The 21,992-nt window shown below is 38.7% G+C and overlaps 1 protein-coding gene across 3 annotated transcripts in view; it reads right to left on the bottom strand.

Moving 5' to 3' along the window:
* LOC106548345 (phosphatidylinositol-binding clathrin assembly protein) overlaps positions 1 to 21,992 on the bottom strand; it is a 47,148-nt gene that overhangs the window by 9,541 nt on the left and 15,615 nt on the right. Inside the window, exons 4-18 of one of the 3 annotated variants that reach the window (XM_087727183.1) lie at positions 20,648 to 20,750; positions 20,163 to 20,256; positions 19,945 to 20,056; positions 18,479 to 18,585; positions 17,959 to 18,000; positions 13,551 to 13,636; positions 12,424 to 12,547; positions 11,388 to 11,524; positions 10,009 to 10,112; positions 7,875 to 8,021; positions 7,329 to 7,439; positions 4,784 to 4,900; positions 4,653 to 4,683; positions 1,954 to 2,074; positions 1,454 to 1,510 (exon numbers count right to left, since the gene is read on the bottom strand). In XM_087727183.1, the coding sequence (XP_087583309.1) occupies positions 1,454 to 1,510; positions 1,954 to 2,074; positions 4,653 to 4,683; positions 4,784 to 4,900; positions 7,329 to 7,439; positions 7,875 to 8,021; positions 10,009 to 10,112; positions 11,388 to 11,524; positions 12,424 to 12,547; positions 13,551 to 13,636; positions 17,959 to 18,000; positions 18,479 to 18,585; positions 19,945 to 20,056; positions 20,163 to 20,256; positions 20,648 to 20,750 (1,493 nt within the window). Of the gene's footprint in view, positions 1 to 1,453; positions 1,511 to 1,953; positions 2,075 to 4,648; positions 4,684 to 4,783; positions 4,901 to 7,328; positions 7,440 to 7,874; positions 8,022 to 10,008; positions 10,113 to 11,387; positions 11,525 to 12,423; positions 12,548 to 13,550; positions 13,637 to 17,958; positions 18,001 to 18,478; positions 18,586 to 19,944; positions 20,057 to 20,162; positions 20,257 to 20,647; positions 20,751 to 21,992 lie in introns of those variants that run through there. The other 2 variants (XM_087727182.1, XM_087727184.1) reach the window with 2 other exon arrangements.

Below are 21,992 nucleotides of genomic sequence, written 5' to 3'. Positions count from 1 at the left end.
GATTTTCCAAAGGACCATCTTTGCACAACTCCTGGAACAGCTGCTGCATGTGCATTCACTAAAGGTGACACCCTTTAGCAGGCCACCACTGCACAAGAAAAAGATAGCAGCTCTTCTTACTAGTTGTTCAAGGATAGTGAAAACTTTAGCAACCGTCACCTTCATTGTCTTTTCTAGTCTAAGTAGAACCAAATTGTATTTTAGTAACTTTGTTTGAAAAATTAAAAGGGGGGGAAGGTATACTCATATTTCCAACATATAGTCATGATGACCACCTATCAGTCCTGAACCTTTGTACTGTACCCAGAATTATTTAGCTGTGTTAGTTGTATTCATAATGCCCTTGAATGGCATTCAGAAGCTTCAATTAGCACAGGATGGAGCTGCACAGATAATAAATGGTGCTGGTTACTCAACACGTGAACCATCATTAAGCCGAGAGCTGCACAGGTTGCCAGTATGCTTCTGGGTGCAATTCAAGATGCTTGACTGTCATAGCTTGGGTTACTTGAGGGATCATCTTTTTCCAGTTGTTTCCACCATCAGTCTAGTAGAACAAGGATGCTCCGAGTTGGTTAATAAGGAATGCTGGTTGGCAAGGTGTGCCTTTTGTGTCTTAGCACTTGCCCTATGGACCATTTCTCCTCCAGGTATTAGGATGGCTCCAACCCATCTGACAAGGCCCCCCAAATGTGTGAAGGTTCTGATCTTCTGTTTGGCCTAACATCTTTGTATCTGCAATGGTTTTTTAAAAATGTTTTAAAACATTGTTTTAAAAATCACTTCTTGAGATAGCTTTCTGCACCAATAAACAAATAATTATATATATCTGGGGTTCAGTCAAGATTGAATGATCAACATGGCTCAACAATATTCAATCTCATCCAAATATTTATACACCGAAACGTCTGTGGCATATTTACTCATTAGTTTTGTTTTGATCATTATGGGATAGTCAGGCAATATTTAATCTTTGTTTCTTATTTAGGATTTATAAAAAAATCCTAGCACAGAGAAGATGTTAGTTTTCCATTCTGCAGTTTTACTGTTCAAATATGTCTGGTGCTTAATATAAAGATCATGAATCTTGCATAAACTTCCTGAGTAAGCAGATGCTACCCAATGCAGAACATGTTAAGCCGTCAGGTGCAAAAGGACCACATGTGAAGTTGCAATTAAACATTTATTACTCTTGCCTGTGCACAGGAATCTACTCAACTAATGTTTAGCACTGTTTTGGCACTTTAAAAAGTTAAAGGAATTTAAAGTGGGTTGGACTTAGTCCGTTTGAGGCTACATAGAGATTCTAAGATGATTCCTTTTTTAACTCTGCCTCCGCATTCTGTCACTCCTTCTCTACATAACTTTAGAAAATCAGACATTAAATCTGGGGGTGGATGGAGGGGGTATCTCTACCATATAAAGATAAACCTATCAACCCTGAATAACTTACCATTCCATACACAGGCACTTGAGGTGTATTTACTGGGTAGGTTACTGGAGCAGGTACCTTTGATGGAAGAATAAAAAGAATCTGCATGTAACATTTAACTATTGCCTTTTTTGAAATGCCAAACAAGCTACTTGAAAGACATATTTTAATAAGTCTGGTTGAAGAAAAAAAAACCCTGGATCATAGCACAGAAATGGGGAAGGAAAAGAGATACGGCCAAGGCTCACTCATTTAATAGCAAGTTACCATTTACAGTTCTGCAAGTTGAAAATAGGAAAAAGTGTCAAAAGAATTTTCAGGGTAGTTTTGCTAAAATCAATCAGCTTCTTTGCATTCTGGCCAACATTAAGCGTACTGCAAATATGGAGAGACTTTTCTTCTATACGCTATACGTAAAGTTCACATTTTAAAAGCCAAAAAATTAAAATAAATAAATACATAAATACTGCCTTGAATTGAATTTTTTTTTAAAAAAATAATAATAAAATGTAAGCACATACCATCTGTGGAGCAGGAGGTACAGGAACAGTATTCCACGTAGTTGAGGTGCTTGTTTTTGCTTGCCAGTTGTTACCCCCAGTCAGTTTCTTCTCTGTAGGCTGATTCCACTGCATATCAGATCTAAAGGGAATTTGTACAAGAAAAGCAGTTTTATTCAGCAACCCAGCAAGGCTTCTGCCACATTCTCATCATTACAATTAGGAGCAAGTCAGAAAAACCTCTGAACAAATGCTTCCATTCCTCAGATTCGTTGATTTGATTCTCATTCCACCTTTATAACTCAAGGTGCCAAATACCTCTGCTTCCTCCACAAAGCCCTGCAAGTTGGGTTGGATTGAAAGAACAGGACTGGTCCAAAGTCACCCAGCAAGCTTTCATACCTAAGGCTGGACTAGAACTCAATCAATCAAATCTTTACTACAGACACAGACTAGCATAAGAAGAGTTGAAATAATTTTTTTTTAATAATAATGTTTCAGCTATTTAAAATGTTTGCGTATTTCTTTCTTTTTTTAGCTTTTAAAATTATTGTTTGTATTCTATCCTTCTTAAGTTGGTCTGTGTCCATAAAAAAGATTTAATTACTTGATTGGACTGGAATTCATTCTCCTGGTTTCTAAGCTAGCACCTTAACCACCACGTCAAACTTTATTTTTGGTAAAAATAGGTATGAAAAAGTGGTGTCGTTTTGTTTTAATACACATTTTTGCTTGGAAAGGAACTGGATGGAGGGCATTTTGGTTATCATTTAATTTACCTCAGAGCCTCTCCTACCACTATGCATCAAATTGTGGGCTGGACCAAGAGAAAATAAATAAGTAAGTAAGTAAGTAAGTAAGTAAGTAAGTAAGTAAATAAATGGCATTCAAAATTTGTCCATCCCCATATTAATGCCTAGGCTTCTTTTCACGGCCATTTTGATCACATCTCATGCCCCAAATTTCTGCAAGCCAGGCAAAATAGGAAGCCAAAAATTTATTATGAATTTCAGAGATCCAGTTGTTGCTCATAATCAGCTCAACCATCTGAACATTTTGGAGATGGGTATAGTTACAGTTTTCACTAAAGTTGGAACTCCTCACCGTGTTTCCCTGAAAATAAGACAGGGTCTTATTTTCTTTTTATCCACAAAATATGGCTTGGGCCTTATTATTAAGGGGAGGTTTATTGTTTTGGGGTAGCTGGGCGGCTGCTCTCTTGCGAGTGGGCTCCCAAAGAGCCGGGCACAGCCTCAGGAACAAATGGCTGTGTTGCGCTGTTGCAGCAGCGCAACACAGCAACCATGAAACGACCACACTCATGAGCAGCCACCCGGCAAACCCCCTTTCCAGCCGGGCACAGCGCCATTAACTGACCTAGGGGTATCGCCAAGCCGTGTGAGCGCCTGTTTGCCACCACCCGGCTCCCACGGCTTGGCGCCTTCAAAATGGCAGTGAGTGGCGCTTCGCACGGCTAGAGAGGAGGGGGTTGCGCGAGTGGCTTTCCGCTCTCGCTTGCATGACTCCCAGCCTCAAGATGTCCTGGCCGAGCTCTCTCCGCAGAGCCTGGGCACCTCCATTGATGTTACTGCCGCCGCCGCAAGGCTTTTACTGCGGCTTCCAAACTGAGTTTTCCAGCAGTGGCCGCTCTGGGCGTATGCTCTATGGTTGTGGGCCAGCTGCCAGTAGAGCAGCCCATGAGGCTGTGCCCGGTTCTTTGGGAGCCCGCTCGCAAGAGAGCAGCCACCCAGCAACCCCCCTCTTCAGCTGGGCACAGAGCCGCTCACCAACCTAGCGGTATCCCGAAAGCGCTAAGTAACGCAATCACCTTTGCCTCCCTCCTGGTTCCCACGGCTCGGCATTACACATTGAGGCCTTCGGAATACCTCTAGGTTGGTGAGGTGGGGGATTGTGCAGGGGGCTTATTTGCGGGGGAGGGCTTATATTTTTGCCCACCAGAAAAATGTGGCATGGCCTTATTTGTAGTTTGCTATTTACATACAAACTGTTGGTGCTAGAAAAATACTACCACATTCTGAATACCTGTATATACAGCATAATGTATAATATATATACAGAAAACCCGTTTGTTTAACTGACTACAGGGGGGTGGGGGATTGTTAAAAGAAAACATCCGTTAAGCATACATATTTAACATACTTTGTATATCCTATGCATGCATAAAATGGAAGTTTGCACATGAGTAGAAATATGTAGTGCGTGGACAGGTATTTTTCTGCTGCATTTGAAGTTTGCTAAATGGAAAAGCATTACACATTGAGGCCTTTGGTCTGTTAATGCTTGCATGTATTTTTCCCCCTCAAGGTTAAAAGGAATTGGTTGAATACCCCCCCAAATTCACAAACTTTTCATTTTCACTGTTCAAATGATGCTATTCAAGTGGGTAATTTTCTGATTATGAGATCTCTGTTTGATCAACTAGAACAGAAACCTACTAGCAAGCAGTTGACTATGTGCTTTTAACTGGCTGTAAATGTTCAAGTATGTTCACTTAGGCATTACTTTGGCTAAACATGAAATGTTACAATATTTGTTTCAACATAATGTAGCAATCTTTTTCAACTGCTGGCTTCCTATAATTATTCTGCTGCAATGATCAGATTGTGGAAAGCCGGATTAAAAATATCAATTTAAATTTAAAAACTGTTTATCAATATATAAGCAATTATTTTGAGATAAAAATATGTATGTGTTCTCACTTTTTGGGTGGTGTCCCTCCAAATCCAAGATCTGCAAGAAAACCCATCAAAATAATTTAATTTTCAAAAAAAGGAGGATTGCTTTAAATAACAAATGTGGAAATACATTTTTTTTAAAGCTTTGTACTTACTTCCTACTAGATTAGCAAGTGATGAGTCAAGGTCATTGGCCAAAATCCTACCACTTTGTTGCCCAATTACATTTCCTCTCTGATTTTGTGCAGCTACTGTTGGTTGTAATACATCATCTGAAAATTAAGGGTAATTCATTAAGAATTAAATCACGCACAGGCAATTTTATCTTGGCCTCCTAAAAATATAAGATACATAGAACAGAATTGGAATGGATCCTAGAAGTCTTCCAGTCCAACCCCTTGCTCGAGCAGGAGACCTATTTCAGACAAATGGCTGTCTAGTCTCTGCTTAAAACCCTCCAGTAATACGACACCCACAACTTCTGAAGGCAACTTCTGTTCCACTGCCTGATTGTTCTCACCTTTAGGAAATTTCTCCTTAGTTCTAGGTTGCTTCTCTCCTTGGTTAAATTCCATCCACTGTTCCTTGTCTTGCCTTTTGGTGCTTTGGAATATGTTGACTCCCTCCTCTTTTTGGCAGCCCCTCAAATATTAGAACACTGCTATTATATCTCCCTAGTCCTTCTTTTCACTAGAGTAGACAAACCAAATTTCTGCAATCATTCTTCCTAGGTTTTAGCCTCCAGTCCCTCATCATCCTTGCTGCTCTTCTCTGCACTCTTTCCAGTGTTTCAATGTGATCGATCTCATTCTTTCATAGTAGAATTTTCAATCTTTTCTTTTTACAAGTAAGGCAGGGACGTGCAGTCACTAGAGGCAGGGGAGGCGGGGCCTCACCAGTCTCCTCAGGAAAAGGAAAGAATTTTAAAGATTTTTTTTTTTAAATAATTAAAGCCAAGGTAGTTGCTACCAGACTCCAAGTCACAGTGGCTTGGAGTCTGCTTAGTGTTAACTATAGGAGGAGGCGAGAGAACTAGGGGCCTCCTTTGCATAAGGAATTTTTCGCCTTTTAAAAGTTAAGCAAGGGTTAAAAAGTGAAAAATTTCGTATGCAAAGGAGACACTGATTCTCCCGCCTCCTGATCTGGGAGCAGCGAATCATGCCTTGCACTTGAGCGACTGCGCAATCTAGCAGCAGGAGCCTTGCTTGTAAAACGTGCCTGTATGAGCAAGTTCAACTCTTCCCTTTGCATCGCGGGAGCCGCCAAGAGCAGAACCATCAGAAGACTTAGAGGTCTCTTATTTCCCCATTAACCTGCAATATCTTTAACTAGCTAACATTTAATATACATTTAAATTTGTACTGAAATATTTGTTTTACAAGTTTTTTTATATATCAATATCTATTTTAGTTTAAATTAATATTTGCAGAGAATGATTCTCAAAGTATTCATACAGCTATGACTATGGAAAATGATAAGATGTTAGAATGTATTCCAAATAATTGTCCGGTGGGGCACTTTGCATCGCGGGAGCCGCCAAGCGCCTTTGCTGCAGACCCGGGTCTTGGCAGCTCCCGCGATGCAAAGAGCCCCGCCGGGCACTTTGCATCGCGAGAACTTCATCAGCCGCCGCTGCTGCTTCCTCCGCTGCTGCCGCTTAACCCTCTGCCCTGGCTGCGGCTTATGCCGTGTTCGGAGTGCTGCCATTTCCAAAAGCCCCGCCGAAGCCCCAGCACCTATAGAGCGGGACGCATCCTGCCTGTATGGCGGACACAGCGGCGGGGCTTCAATGGGGCTTTTGGAAAGCCGCGCCAGGGTTTTGCCTCACCAGCCATAAAGCTCACCACACGTCACTGAAGTAAGGGCACTAGTCCCCAAAATAAAGTTAAACACCATTTGTGTTACATCTGAAGCTAGTTTATGGCTTACAAAGGCAGGAGATGACACCGTGATTTAAACGGCTAATAGTAACTTGAACTGACATGAAATGGCCATGTGAAAGCAGACGAGATTCAGTCACAACTCAGCTTAACAAGCCACGACAGGAGTATACTAGCACTGCTTTTAAATTCCAAAACAGTCCTGTAAGCTATTAAGTGTTTATATTTTCATACAAAAGGGAATCATGGTCAAAGTACAAGTTTTAGATAGTATTAGTCAAGGGAGAAACTGTTTAGATATTATAAACCTCTCGTCTTAAGCAATAAATGGTGGGTGAATGCCAAGTTTATCTCTTGCTGATGACTAGGTGACTTTTCCAGCAAGGCTTTTTAATAAATTACCTTAGTTAAAGGTAAAGGCTCCCCACGCACATATGTCCTAGTCGTTCCCGACTCTAGGGGGCAGTGCACATATCTGTTTCAAAGCCGAAGAGCCAGCACTGTCCAAAGATGTCTCTGTGGCCATGTAGCCGGCATGACTAAATGCCGAAGGCGCATGGAATTCTGTTATCTTCCCACCAAAGTGGTCCCTGTTTTTCTACTTGCACTTTTGCATGCTTTTTAACTGCTAGGTTGGCAGAAACTGGGACAACTAACGGGAGCTCACTCCGTTACACGGTGCTAGTGATCCGAACTGCCGACCTTTCTAATCAACAAGCTCAGCATCTTAGTTGCTGAGCCACTGCCTCCCCGTAAATTTTAAATTACCTTAGAGAAGCATAAAGCTAAAAGCTAAACACGAGAAAAAAAAGAGCTTTACCTGCTGTAGTTCCAAAATCATTTATAGTCGATTTTCCACCAAATACAGCATCGAAGTCCACATTGATTGTTGAAGAGGTTGTTTTCTGCGATGCAGAATGAAGAGGGTAGCCTAGCAAAACAATGGTCAGATTGAGAGAATAAAACAGCCTTGCAGCCTAAAAGAACAACAAAAACTATTGTATTCACCCCAAAACCAGAGGAGAAAATGAAGGAGCTTAACTATTACATACATCTCGGCAGATAGGCAGATTGCAAAGGATGAACTGAAGCAAGGGCAGGCAGAATGTAGAAGAAAATTTAAGGCAAACACAATGCATTTTACTATGATTCTAAAACTACATCAAATATAAAACATGCACTTTTCATAGAATTATGCCACTTGCGGTCCAAATGAAAATCACCATAATTATTCATTGAATTAAATAGAAATGGCAATATATTGAGTGGAAACGTAGGCAGAGACTGAATTTCAACTGATATACATATATAAGAACCAGAATTACAATTTCTATTGGTAGGAAAGAATTAGAGAATATTTTTTTACCACTAAATAGTTCCACTGTTTGTTTGGAGCCAAAGGTGGAGCTCACAAAAGGAGTTGAACTTTTTACAGCTTCTTCAACCGGTTTCATATCAAAGACATCCAGATGGGGTGGAGACCCAACACAACCATTTGTGGATGAGAAATGTCCTTTCAGGTGACAGCGTTAGATAACAAGAAAGGGAAAGAAGAAAAACCAGAAGACAAGTGGTATTCAGGAGAGAAAGCATAGTCACAGTGTGCAGAGTTCACAGGTGTCAGACATTTCCCCTCAAATGGATGCCCTCCAGATGTGTTCCAACACATTAGTTGATTTTCTTGGAGTTGCAAACTAATACATCTAGAAGTTACCAGATTATGAAAGGATAATACATAAAAATAAAGTTGTAATTTGTTTGGTGTTTTTTTTTAAAGAAATACCTGATCTCAGCTGACTTAAATTGATTTGCAACTCATACCAGTTTCTTGTCTTTTTATGTATACTGAGAGCATATGCACCAAGAACACATTACTTGTGTGTCCAATCACACTTGGTCAATAAAGAATTCTAATCTAATCTATTCTATTTTATTCCATTCCTTTCTGTTTTCTTGCTGTTGTTCTCCAGAGATTGACAACAGAATCCTTAGATCATTTATCGTTTAGGCTTTTAACATAGTTAGCTGATTTGGGAGCCACCAACTTCATCCTACTATATTTTATTTTTATTTATTTATTTTTTATGCTGCTCATCTCTCTTACAAGGCGACTCTAGGCTGCCACTTTCCTCAAAGAGTTAGATCATTTTATATTATGGTGCCAATGTTGAAAATGATGGTTGTTATTCTCTTGCTCTTTGCTTTAAGTGATGGAAGATTGGGAAGATCCTGTCTTATCCACATATAAAAGCGAATGCACAAGCTGGAAAATTATGCAGTAGAAAAACAACGGGATCTTTATCGGGACTATTACTTTTATGTATCTGGAGAATCAGGGTGAAGCATCTGAGTTAAACGCGCTGCTGCTGCTGCCTCAGCAAATTTAAATTATGGACTGAATTAAAGAAAAAGAGGGAGCGTGGCAGGAAGAAAGGAAACCCTGTGTGGTACTTAATTATAAGTACATCTTAACCACCAGCCTCTTGAAAATCTTGGGACACCAGGGGTTCATGCTAAACTGCAAAACATGGTTTATGTATCACAATGGCTAGGTTCATACAAGGCACTAAGTCAAGCAATTACATTATGATTTAGTCTGATGTGTAAAAAGAGTCCAAATTTGCCACAGAATGTGTGATGCCAAGAGAGAAGGGGGGGGGGAGTTGAAAATTTTACCTGCACTTTGCATTTGAAGCAATTCAGACTGGCAAACAGAAATTCAACTTTTCTGGCAGAATACCACTTGAATTTGTTTCTGCGTAGGCAACTCAGAAATGGCAATGTACATAGAAATAGGTGCACGAACCCTTTTTAGCACTATCAGATTGCTAGTAACACGAAACATTCAAATCATAATGTACTGACTTATTCAACGTACATCCTATCTTTTTTCTGGGAGCTCAAGATAGCCTACATAGCAGTTTCATTTAATTTTGTCCAACAGCAATCCAGTGGGGTGAGTTAGGTTGAGAGGAAGTGACTGGTCCAAAATCACCAGTTAGCTCTGTGCTCAAACAGGGACCTAAACCAGAATCTCCCAGTTCAAATCTATAATTTTAAACTACTATTCCATACTAGCCTGATTTAATTAAAATGAAATATCAATAGAAATCTTTCTTAGACTAAAACACCTTGTCTCAATTAGATCCAATTACACTTCAAATTCTGAAGAACAAACTTCTTAGGCCTCCTCAGTTCACTCAAGTTTATGTTCAAATCAAGCCACCCAGAAGGAAATAACAGTATAACAAAATACCACTGTGTGTAAAAAGTCCAAGAAAGAAAGACAGCAAAGTTAATTTTATATATTCTATGCAGAAGCAGCTCTCTTGGAGATCATTAGCTAGTACTTCTCTGCTGAAGCTGCTAGTGGAAGCAAGAGATACCTGACTTGCATAGCAACAGAGGCTTAGTTGTGTGCTCAGGTGTTCAAGGTAAATTGACAGAGGAAAGAATTCCAAGTAACATCACTGTTCTCTTTAGCCACAAAAGCTGCTTACCTCCCCAGGCACTGCTTGCTGACGTTGCTATGGCTGGAGTACTTTGTACCGTAGGAACAAATGCAGGTTGAAGATCAAAGAGATCGGTAGAAAGGTTGGGCATGCTGGAAGTTTCAAGAAGAATACCAGTTACCCAAAAAATCAAACTTATTATCTGTGCTTCTGAGGGAGCTGAAAGCTGAAACTTCAATCCTCCAGAACAGTGGAAACTGAATAAGAAACCTAACAAGCATCTTAAGCTCCACAACAGAATATTTGTTTACTGAATAGTTCAAGAGACTTTATTTACTGCAATAAAATATTTAAATCTTAGGAAGAATCAATTCCATTTCAACCCCATTCAACCCCATTCATTTTGAGTATCAAGAATAACTGAGTCTTTCTTGCCCATCAGATCCTTGGGGAAACTCCCCAAGCACCTTCTGAAAATCTTCAAGATCCTTTAGGCACTTCGGATAGATAGATTTAATAGGTATTTTCTCACTGTAGAAAGGGGTTTACTCATAAAACCTCCACAGTAATCTGTCCATGACCAGGAGTGAAGATCAGTCCTCCCCACCCCACACACATTTTCAGGTCATGTTGTATCCTGTCCAAGACACCCAAAAGAGAAAGAAGGAGAAATATAATATGCAACTGTAAGATGAATCAGGTCCATGACTGTCATGGCGTCATCTTGCATAGCTTCAGACCTCCTTGCAGAAAGAAGGCAGATTGGAATCTCCGACACAAGCACTATGGAAGCCTCAATTCCACCCCTGAGAGGGGATGAAAAGGAGTGTTGCTGAGCAACAGAGGGAGTAGAGTGATCCTTCATGTCCAGCCACATGAACAAGGTCTCACATCTCTTTATCTGTGGAGCAGCCCTTCTAGATGCCAGCAGAATCTCAAGGATGGAAACAGATGCCCCCACCCTACTACTGCAGCTGATGCCAAACCCAAAACCCACAAGGGAGAACATCCCCATTCTCCCTCACACGGGTTTGAGTGATGCAAGCCAAGCCTCCCCGTCACTCACAACTAATCACGAATGAAGTCAATTTCACTCATTAAAAGAGAGCTAACATTTCACAACCACATTGAAAACCCCAAGGTTCTAGAGATTTGACATTTTGGTGCCCTGGGGATGAAGACTGAGAGCTGGAAGGAGGGACCCTGGCTCTTGACCTCTCATCTTATCCTTCATCGCCTGTCCTGACTGCAACCACATGTACTGCAACCGACTGACTCCTCCCCTTCTCAGTCCCCAGAAACCCCCCACCCCAGGTTGGGTAAATTTCCCAATGCAAAACAAAATAAAGAAACAGATCCTGAACATTCACTCTCTTGTTAATTTTTTGGGGAGCTTTTCCGTGGCTAAAATATAAGCCCACGCCTACCTATTGGTAGTTGGGGCGGGGGCTGCAAAGAGGTCAACGGCAGGATTGGTGTTCACACTCTTTCCTGATAAAGTGCTTGGAGAAGCAGAAGTCGAAGTCGAATTGGAAACCACAGAAATCTCTCTCAATCGCTGTTCCTACAAAAAAGAAAAAAGAGATGACAGTGGATGCTCAATTAGCCTTCTCGCACAAAAAAGGTTGAAGGCACCAGAAGTGAAACTTCATTATCTTGCGGAAATTAACCCACAACCCTGTCTTGTGACAGGACTCTCTAGCAAAATACAAAAACAGATTGCTCAACTTTTTCCACAGGAAGCAATGGAATTTTTTTACATGATTTATATGATTTTTAACAAGCTGATGATCTGGCTGGACCGCTTTTCAATGGAAAAAGGGCCAAGCCTTTATGTGACTCTTCCCGCATTGAGCTCAATGGAAACCAAATGTGTTTAGCCTTTGCCTGACTTGTGAATAGAAGCCGTGTTAAGGCATATTGTATGACAAACTGGGATTTGATAAACTGCGATGTGATAAATGACTGCAGCAACTCTCCCAAATGTTCATTAACTTGGGGAGGGGTGTTTCTGTTCAGACAAAATGGCAAAAGCAAGAAAGTGGTCATTTTCTCGGCGAAGCTTGATCTAAAGGGCTAAAATTAAGGACACTTTTCTTAGGGACGTAGGAGAGATTGCTACTGCAAGAGCTCAGAGATAAATGGCAGATAAATTTAATAAGTGGCAGCAGCAGCAACAAAAGCAGTCTTTACATATCAGAGGTGCTTAGCCCTGGTGGCACAGCGGTTAAAGTGCAATATTGGAGGCTAACTCTGCTCAAAACCTGGAGTTTGATCCAGATGGGGCTCACGGTTGACTCAACCTTCCATCCTCCTGAGGTCAGTAAAATGAGGATCCAGATTGTTGGGGGCAACGTGCTGACATTTTAAACCACCCAGAGAGTGCTGTAAAGCGCCATGGGGCGGTGCAATATAAGTCTAAATGCTATTGGCTGTCATGTCTACCAACTCAGGAGTGAATACCTTCAGAGCCTGCAGTCTAGCTTGCTCCTCCTCCAGAGCCTGCTGTTTCTCTCTTTCATCCATTTTACTGAAGGACATTCCTGTATTGGCCAGGGTGGAAACGGCACTGGAGAGAGTACTTGCTCTGAATTTTAGAGAAAACACACAGACACAAAAGATTTAGCGGCTCTGAGCCTGAACAATCAGCCTAGAGAAAAACCAGTCTATTTTCTTGGGGGCTACCCAGGGAGAGAAGGAACCTCTTGTTATACAATTAAGCATTCTCAAATCAATGAGAGAGAAAAAGAGGTGGAAAGGTATTCAGACTGCAATCTTCACATTCTTAACCAAACAAATAAAGATGTTTAAGAGTATCTGCAAACATGGGCAGAGATCTCCAAGGTGGGATGACTACCTGAGTTACATGGATAAGTAATCTGAAATGGAAATATTAAGATACCGGTAATCTTACAATGATTCATCTGTTTGAAATTACAATGGCACTGAAAAAGTGACTTATGACCAATCCTCACACATTGCATCATACTCATAGTCACATGATCAAAATTTGGTTCCTTGACAACTGGATATATTTACAACAGTTGCAGCTTCCCAAAGTCACCATACTTTCCATTTGCAACTTCCCCAGCCAGCTTCTGACAAGCGCAGTCAATGTAGGAAGTTGGATTGGCTTAATGAGAATGTGATTCACTTAATAACAGCAATGGTTTGCTTAACAGTCATGGCAAAAAAGGTTGTCAAAGCCAGCCTGATTCAATTAATTACTGCCTTGCTTAGCAATAGGCCCAACTGTACTCATAAATTGAGGATTGTATCAATTTTGTCAGGAATAAACAGCCTTGCGTTCCTTTCCCTCCTTTAATATATCATGTGATAGCATCCCAATTTTTTTGACTGTGGTAAGAACCATTCAATAGGTTTCCATGCATTTTAATTGCCACCACCTGGTATCATAACTTTTATTTTAACCAACTGTATTAGTGTAATCTATCCCCTGAAGAACAGGCAGGACTAGAATTAATCCGCCAGCTGTCCTCACAATGAAGGAAACTTGGAAGGTCCTAGTAGACATTGGCCAATGATCCAAAATGACAAGTAGCAAACAATTACAAGCCTCGGGCAATTACCTGCTGGCAGCTGAAACTTCCTTGGTCTTCTTTCCTTCCAAAGAAGCCAGATGTTGCTCCAGGGCTTCGAGCAGACTGCTGGGAGCCTAAAGTTAAAAATCTATATATTGGATTCTAAAATTCATTGTATTTAACTTGCATTTTCTGTTCTGAATACTACAGAGTTAAATTCTACTCTTAAGACATCATGGCAAAATGCTTATAAAGAATAGACTAATGGGACGAGCACCTCCATTTCTAGTATATACTCCAATTTAGCCACTTCTCTTGCTTACACCTGACAGAGAAAATAATCCAAACATGGTCTTCTATATAACAGGATGCAAATAATTACTAAGAACTCAGAAGCTTTAATAGACCATAGGTCAGGCTATAGGTCATCTAGCCAAAAATCATTTATTCTGAATGGCAGCAGCTTTCCAAGATGCCAGGGGATTTCCCGCACTACTTTTAGCCAGATCAGCAAGGTGTTAAAACTTAGAATCTTCTATAAGATTCTTGAAGACTATTCTTCTCAGTCTAGGGAAGCCTTGATCATTTATGTTGTCTTCTAGATCAATGTTTCTCAACCTTGGCAATATGAAAATGAGTGGACTTCACCTGCCGGAATTCCCTAGCCAATTTCTTAAAAGTTGCCACAGTTGAGAACCACTGGTCCAGGAAAGAGTTTGGGCTTTTGTGGAGAAAGCTGGAGTTCCCAAATACAATACAGGTAGTCCTTGACATATAACAGTTCCTTTAGTGATCTTCCAATGTTACAATGATGCTGAAAAAAGTGACTTATGACTGTTTTTCACAGTTACAAGCTTTGCAGCATCCCCATCGTCATGTGATCGAAATTCAGATGCTTGGCAGCTGATTCATATTTATAACTGTTGCTGGGTCCCAAGATCATGTGGTCACCTTTTATGATCTTCTGACAAGCAAAGTCAGTGGGGAAAACAACTGGATTACTAAATTAACAAATGCAGTGATTCACTTAACAACTGTGGCAAGAAAGGTTGTAAAATGAGGCAAAGCCCACTTAACAAATGTCACAACAGAAGTTTTGGGCTCCACTGGGATCATAAGTCGAGCACGACCTGTATTGTTAATACAATATTTTCTGTTGCTGAACTTCCCTTGCTGTATAGTTATAGAAAGTTTTAACTGGTTTTAACTGGACCCCCTCGCCAAAGTATTACGGTTATGTCTCTCTTTTCAGGGTATGCTAGTCTGGATTGCGTGTTCACACTATTTGATCCTACAGTCTATTTCCTTTATTACAGGCACTTGCTATTTTTCAGCAATTTAGTGTCACTTCCTGCAAGTGTATTTTCTGTTTGAAAAATGGTCTGGTCTGGTCTGAAAGAAATCTCAGTTACACTTATCTATCAGGAAACAATTTAGTAAGAATTAAGGGATAAGAGAAAAAGATCATTTACAGATCATTTACAAATAGTAAACTCAGAGAAGGATGCTATGGGAGAATGAAATTCTTATTAATGGGCGTTCTGATCAATCAAACTAACTAAAAACTTCAGGCTGTGTGAGTTTCAGACACAAAGCATTGGATAAACCAGAACTGTCAAACTCGCGGCCCACAGGCCAGATGCATCACGTGCTGGCCACGCCCACAGTTGAGCAAAGTGGGGAAACGTCACGATACGTCACTTGACGCTGCCATGACGACACAAGTTTGACACCACTGGGATAAATAATCTATTCTATTTTGTATTTACTGACCTTATTTCTATATATTTTAAAGTAATCTAAAAGCAATTTATCCAATGAAGTGTCCCCAAAGCTAGAAATTTTATTTTCCTTACCCCCATAATTCAAAAAGGGCTCTATTAAGGCATTAACTACACCCGTTTCCCTTTTTTATCATATAAAACTACACACATCACAAACAGATGAGAACTGTAATTTTTAAAAAGTCTCAGCTTTCCCTGAATATTGTGCTAGCAAACATTTTCAGAAAGGAGCCATGTAGAGCCACAACTTCCCTCTCCCAGTGTTTAACACAGATAAAAAGCACCAAATTGCTGACACAGCAATCTGCAGATAATGCAGGCCAAATGATTCTTGGATAAACTGGACAGCAAAGTAATAAAAAAAGAGCTAAATAGCAACTGTGCAAATAGGAAGGAAGAGGGGTAAGATGGGGTGCATGGCATAGGCAAAGAGTCAGAAAAAACTAAAGCACTGTGTCAGCACAGTGACAGATGGGCTCACATGATAGGAATCAACATAAGCATTTGATGGAACTGTATAACTACTTACTGCATCTGAATGATCAAAGTTACAAGTTGGCTAGTAGGAATTTCTCACACTGTCCATATAGCAGGGGTCTCCAAACTTGGCAACTTTAAAACCTGTGGACTTCAACTCCCAGAGTTCCCTAGCTAGCATGGGAGTTGGAGTCCACAAGTCTTAAAGTTGTGGCAAGTTTGAAGATCCCTAGTCACTCTGTTCTGCTAATTCTGTACAACCTTTCACACAAGCATCTCATGCAATCTTAGACACAATTAGACTGTTGGCTCATCTGTCTAGCGCTGTATTATCACAATGAAAGAAAATGCCCTCCAAAATGTAAAATCAAGATCCTGCCTTGTCCACTTAATACTATCAGGATATTTGGGGCACTAAATCTTAACCTTTTCTTCAAGTAAAGATAAAGTTGTTATTCTGCTTTTAGTCACTTTGATTTATAAGACTACCCAACCCAACACTGACTCTGGGCATTGTACAGATTTGTAAAAACAGATATGACATCTAAAACCAAAACCAAAACTAAAACTAAACGTAAGTATAATGGAGAGAACACAGACACGCCCAAATGAAACGAACATGATGGGTACATCTTACCTATGCTAAAATTGGAGGGAGGGTGTGTATATTTTTCAGGTATTGTTTAAAGCAGGGTTTCCTAACCATGGCAACTTGAAAATGTGTGCATCAGCTCCCAGAATTCCCTAGTCAGCTATACTGGGAGTTGAAGTTCATACACATCTTCCATTTCCAATGCTGGGGAAACTCTTGTTAAAGGCTTGCAAGGTGAGGACAGTGCCACTGTCTGGTGGGTGTTATTCCAGAGGTTGACACTGTGGCAGAGAAGTTGGGGCTTCAATACATCAGATAAGGTTACTTAACAGATGAGACATGAAATAAACTCACTTTCTCAGACTCTATGCAGTACACAGAACTGATGGGAGAGAGGTTGCCTGAGATAGACAGATCCCCTAAGCCACAAAATAGGTGATCATCAGCACTTTGAACTACACTCAGAAGCTGGATGATAACTAGTGCAGCTTTCATAGCAGAGGTATTGCACAGGCATACCAAGGTGCTTCCAGTATGGCTGGTGCTGCTCCATTCTGGACCATCTGTAGTTTCTGAGTAGTCTACGAGGGTAGCCACATGAGGTCACAGCGGAAGACGAGCAACTGCAACAAGGGACATGTCCAAGAAAGGGCGCGATTGCTACACCAGATGAATCGGTGCAATAGCTCTTCTGGCTACAGCTACCATGTGCTCATTGAGCAGGAATTTTGAGTCCACGAGGACTCCCAAATTGTGCACCTGTCTTGGATGGAAAGTGACACCCTATTCATAACCAAAGATGGAGAATCTCTGACATCTGAGCAACCACTCTCCCACAGCCACTATGTCTTGTCAGGGAGTTCATTTTAAGCCTGTTCTCTCTCAGAAAACTAAAACAGGTCCCAGTACTGGAACCTTCAGAGTAGAATCATCCCTAAGGTGCTTTTCAAAAGGCAATGGGACTGTTTCGCCTCTCATCCAAGAAGTTTCTTCAGCCCAATGTATTAATACCAATAGCATCACAGAAGGAACACTAAGAAATCTTAGATCTATCATATACCTGGAAGACACAGCAACATACAGACTACATTATACAGTCCATTCAGCATCAGTTATCAAGGATGGAAATGTTTCCCATGAGCACTTCTTAAAAGAGATAACTGAAGCTATGAACCTCTGCACCTCCACTGTATGGGCTAACCACTGAACTACCACATCTCCCTCATTGTTAAGCAGGGGACCGTTAAGGCACTGTCCTCAAGCTGATGAAATTGGAGAACAAGGTTAATAAAGAAGATGGTTAATCCACAGTATGGATTTCAGCAAAACAGTCTGGTTGTAATGTACAGTATATGGCAATATGTATGTATATATATATCCCTCAATCTTTGGTAACAAGATCTACAGAGAGCTCATGAAAATACTTAAAAAACTTGTTACTGATCAAACACACACAGGTTACAAGTAAAAAAATGACACTTATTTCCATATATAATATATATGGAAGAAAATGAATTCTCAGAATGTACAGAATGGAACACTCACTGTTAAAGCACAAATGCACAAAGGATTGGGATTAAATTAATATGAAATGTACACTGACCTGAGTAAGATCTGGAATGTCACCCTGATCAATTCCAACTTGCTGGGTTCACAAAAAAGGGAAAAAATGTACATTACTACATGCAGTGGCAATGAAAAGAAAGAACTGTGGACCTGAATGTCTACATAAAGCTAAGGGACCAGGGAGGACACGGACTGCTTTCTGAACTGGTACAATTCTAAATGCCACTAAATTCCACCATAAATTTTAATATTAAGTGTTGATCCATTTCAAATACCGGAAACAGAAAAAATAGTTTGTGAGAATTTTTGACACCACTTGGAAAAACAACTTCAGTAAATACCTCAGCACAGACATCTCTTAATTACAATTAATAGAAATCAGACGATCAAAATACCCTTTTAAAATGGAAATGGTTTCACTGACATTTACATTCAACAACCACATAAAACCTACGTTTGCAGGAAATTATGAGGCAAGAACTACAATCATGCACTTATTACTGTACCAGTACAGAAAAGCTAAATGAAATACTGCTGATGTGACTGGATTTATTTACCTCTGCCACTTTGAGGAATTCTGATAGTTTGGTCATTCTGGCTAAAAACTTTTTGTAAATATCCAGACCTTCTTTGCACTGGTTCTTCTTCATATCAAAATATTTTTCTGAAGCATAAAATTCAAAGAAAAGTTATTGTAAATAAAAAGGCTCCAAACATATGTATTTTATTAGGGTTTTAATAATCTGAGAAAATAAAATACATCCTAACCAAGAGCTTGATTAACATATAAGAATCTGGTTTTTTTTTTTTACTATGAGGTTATAAGCTCTCGCATTTTATTATTAAGGACAAATAAAAACCGCCTGTAAATGAAAAGCTTTAGAAAAGGCTTTTATCTATCAGACAACAAATTAATAATTGCAATATTAGAAAAAGCTTTTGCATTGCAACTCCAGGAGATTACAGTCAGGCTACTACAACAGTAATTATGCAAGCTGAGAAACTTCGAGATACATATTCAAATTCTTAAAAACATTTTTAACCTGTGGAATTCAATCGTTATTAAAAAAAACAGCAGATGGATTCTAAATTCAATTGTGGGTGAGAATTTAGATTAATAGAATTCTCATCCATAATTTAATACTATTATTCTACTTTCCATTTTTTAACTTTATTGTAAATTTTAAACAACAAAAAGAAATGTCAATCAATTTATTCCCCAGGAGCCTTTAGTGATGTTTAATGAGAATTTTTACTAATTCTTCAGCATCTTCTGAGCCACACAAGCCCTTTTTCATAGTTATGGATTAATGCAAATTTCCACAATTTTATCATTACTATGAAGATTAGGATAGTCCCAAGAAATTGTATCTCTATTCAGAATACTTTAAGAATTTGGTCTGCATGAATATACCAAGAATCAAGTTCCTATCTCCTCCAAACCATGTGTGGTATATGCATAATTTCAGTCTTAATTTCATTAAATGTAATTAGTTGGTTCACACGTGGTTTGCTTTACCATGTTGCTTACACTTTTGTCAATTTATCCCCTCTCCCTCTCCCACTTCAAAAATTCAGATTAATTTAATACCAGGAAATAACAAACAGTACAAATTGCAACTCTAGAAACTTCTGTAGCTGTTTATTTTGGTAAGTGAAGTGTACGTTCCTTGAGAACTAGTTAAGCAGTTGAAGTGTTATGGAATATTTTAACATCCCAGCTGGTCAAAGCTGTATAATTAGTAGTGGGTTTTTTTTTAAAAAAATAAGCAATTTCTAACATATTACAAATATAAGGCAGAGGAAGCTGTATGCGGATATTGGAAAAGAATGCAGCAGAGAAGCTCATCAGCAAAGGTATTATATGTTGGCCAAGACACATATGTGTGAGAGAGAAACAAATTGAAAAATAAGACAAACTAAACCAACAAAATAGAATATAAAGGAGTGATGGAAAATATTTAGAAAACCACATACGTATATTTACATGTCTCCATTTTAAAATTATTTTTATTTCACATACCTAATAGGTTAATGATCCCCTCATTATAGGCTGCAAAAAGCCTAATGGAATCTTTAAAGAGGAGCATGAAGGCAGCATTGATTACTCCATTGGTTAGTTCATTTGGGTTTGCCTGCACAGAAAACAGGGAAAATGAAGAGTTAAAATGTGGAATAAAAAACATTCCCTCATTCCCTTGAATAAGATTTATAGCAGTAAAGAGCAATTCCTAGACTTACATCAAAATCAAGAAGTGCATCCAGCTGATTCTGAATAATTGGCAGGGTTTTCAAAAGTTTTTCAGTATTCATTGTCCTCATCACACCATCAATCCTTCAAAGACATAATGGGAAATATATTTGAGAGGTTTATCAGAATAATGCGTGCAGCACCACAAAATTGCACCCTATGCAATCTACTAAAACTGCTCCTTTCAGCATATGTACATGAGTATGACTTCCGAAATAAGTAGAAAAATAGGCAAAGAAAGGGATTTTTTTCATTTTTCAAATCACATTATCGAATCTCTTTAAGGAATATTTCCTATTAATGTTATACCTGTGTTCAAAATTCAGAAAAGGTTAACTGAAAACAGTAATTACTTTAAACTGATGTAGGAATTTGAATATTTTTTTATATTCTAGGTAAAGTATTTCCTTTAAGCTGGTTCCACTAAACATCTGACTGCCAAATACAACAGCAGGACAATCAAAGTGACCCTTACCCTCTTTTCATTTTGGTGAAATCAACGGCTACAAGTCTATAAGAAAGTGCTTTTTCATTCAAGTATCTGCTATATCGTCTGATGAAGGTAGACATATCATAGCCTGAAAATAAAGAAATTTTTAGTTAGACATTTTTCTTTTATTTTTACATTCTTATTAGTTTTTTCTGTATTAAAAATAATTCAGAGTGGTTTTTTTTTTACTATAATAGCCAGATATAATACAAACTAAAAGAAAGAAGAGAAATTGGGAGTAAAAAAGGAAAATAGATAAGTCAGAATAAAGAAAAAGAAACATATAAAAAAGTTGCTTTACAACTTCATCACGAGTATTAAAAAAATAACTCTTCATCCTTTCTAAAGTTACATTTATTTCTTCATCCTATATCTTAACTATAAACAAATATATAAAGCATAATCTTCCTGGTGGAAGCATAAAATTCATAAAAGATGGCCACAAGTTACAAAGTATTGTATTTTAACCTTAATCAAATCAATGAACTTTATATTAATTTTTTCACTTCTAATCTTTAGTTCATTCAAATATTGTCATTACTCTTCATTTCTTCTTCGTCACACTACATGGGGTACTTCAAATCTTTAAGAAGCCTCTTCTGTAAATCCAACAGGAGAATTCTATTCAGGTCACTCTCTTGTCATTTGTCCTTCCCTTTTAAATTTAAAGCCTGAGCCAATTTCTTTTGTAGATCCAGTGAAACATTCTTTCCTAAATTGTTCTCTTCACCTGTCAGTCTAAATTAATTTTTGAAACCATTTCTGTCTTACCAAATAAAATTTATTCTATATCTGACATTGCTTCAGTAACATCTTTTACTATGCTATAGTCTACCCATAGAAGCAAACATAATTCAATGTTGATATTATGGCTACTATTTTCCGATTCCATTCTTCAAGAGTCTCCTTCAATATTTCAATTTTATTATGTTTTCCACCATCTTGAAAACCTACATATCTTTCCTATAGCCCAAATCTTTAATTCATTCTAGCGTCCAGTTTTTGAAATCATGAAATATATTATAGGATTTGTTTTCCAGGTTTGTGTTCTTTATTATTAATTCCGAAATCTTCTTATAAAAACTTCCAATATTCCAAATTTATCTGTTCTCTTAGTCTGTTGATAACTTTTTAAGATTGAAATCTTATTTAGCTTTTTGCTATTTCTTTCAGATTCTTTAAGTTCTTAAGATTATGATTAAAATGTTATTTTATTCAAAATTAAAGGTATTGTCATTTAGAATGATATTGTCATTTTAAAAATCTTTAATAGTTCTGAAATTGATTAGAAAGTGAGATTTGATAACTAAGGATCCTTTAAAATCTCCAC

The sequence above is a fragment of the Thamnophis sirtalis genome, unplaced genomic scaffold (genome assembly GCF_051295495.1).
Source record: "Thamnophis sirtalis isolate CommonGarterSnake01/CBP01778 unplaced genomic scaffold, rThaSir2_p1.2 scaffold_13, whole genome shotgun sequence".
Lineage (NCBI taxonomy): Eukaryota > Metazoa > Chordata > Lepidosauria > Squamata > Natricidae > Thamnophis > Thamnophis sirtalis.
Note: the sequence above shows the minus strand (reverse complement) of the source record. Positions and strands in the feature narration are given on the sequence as shown.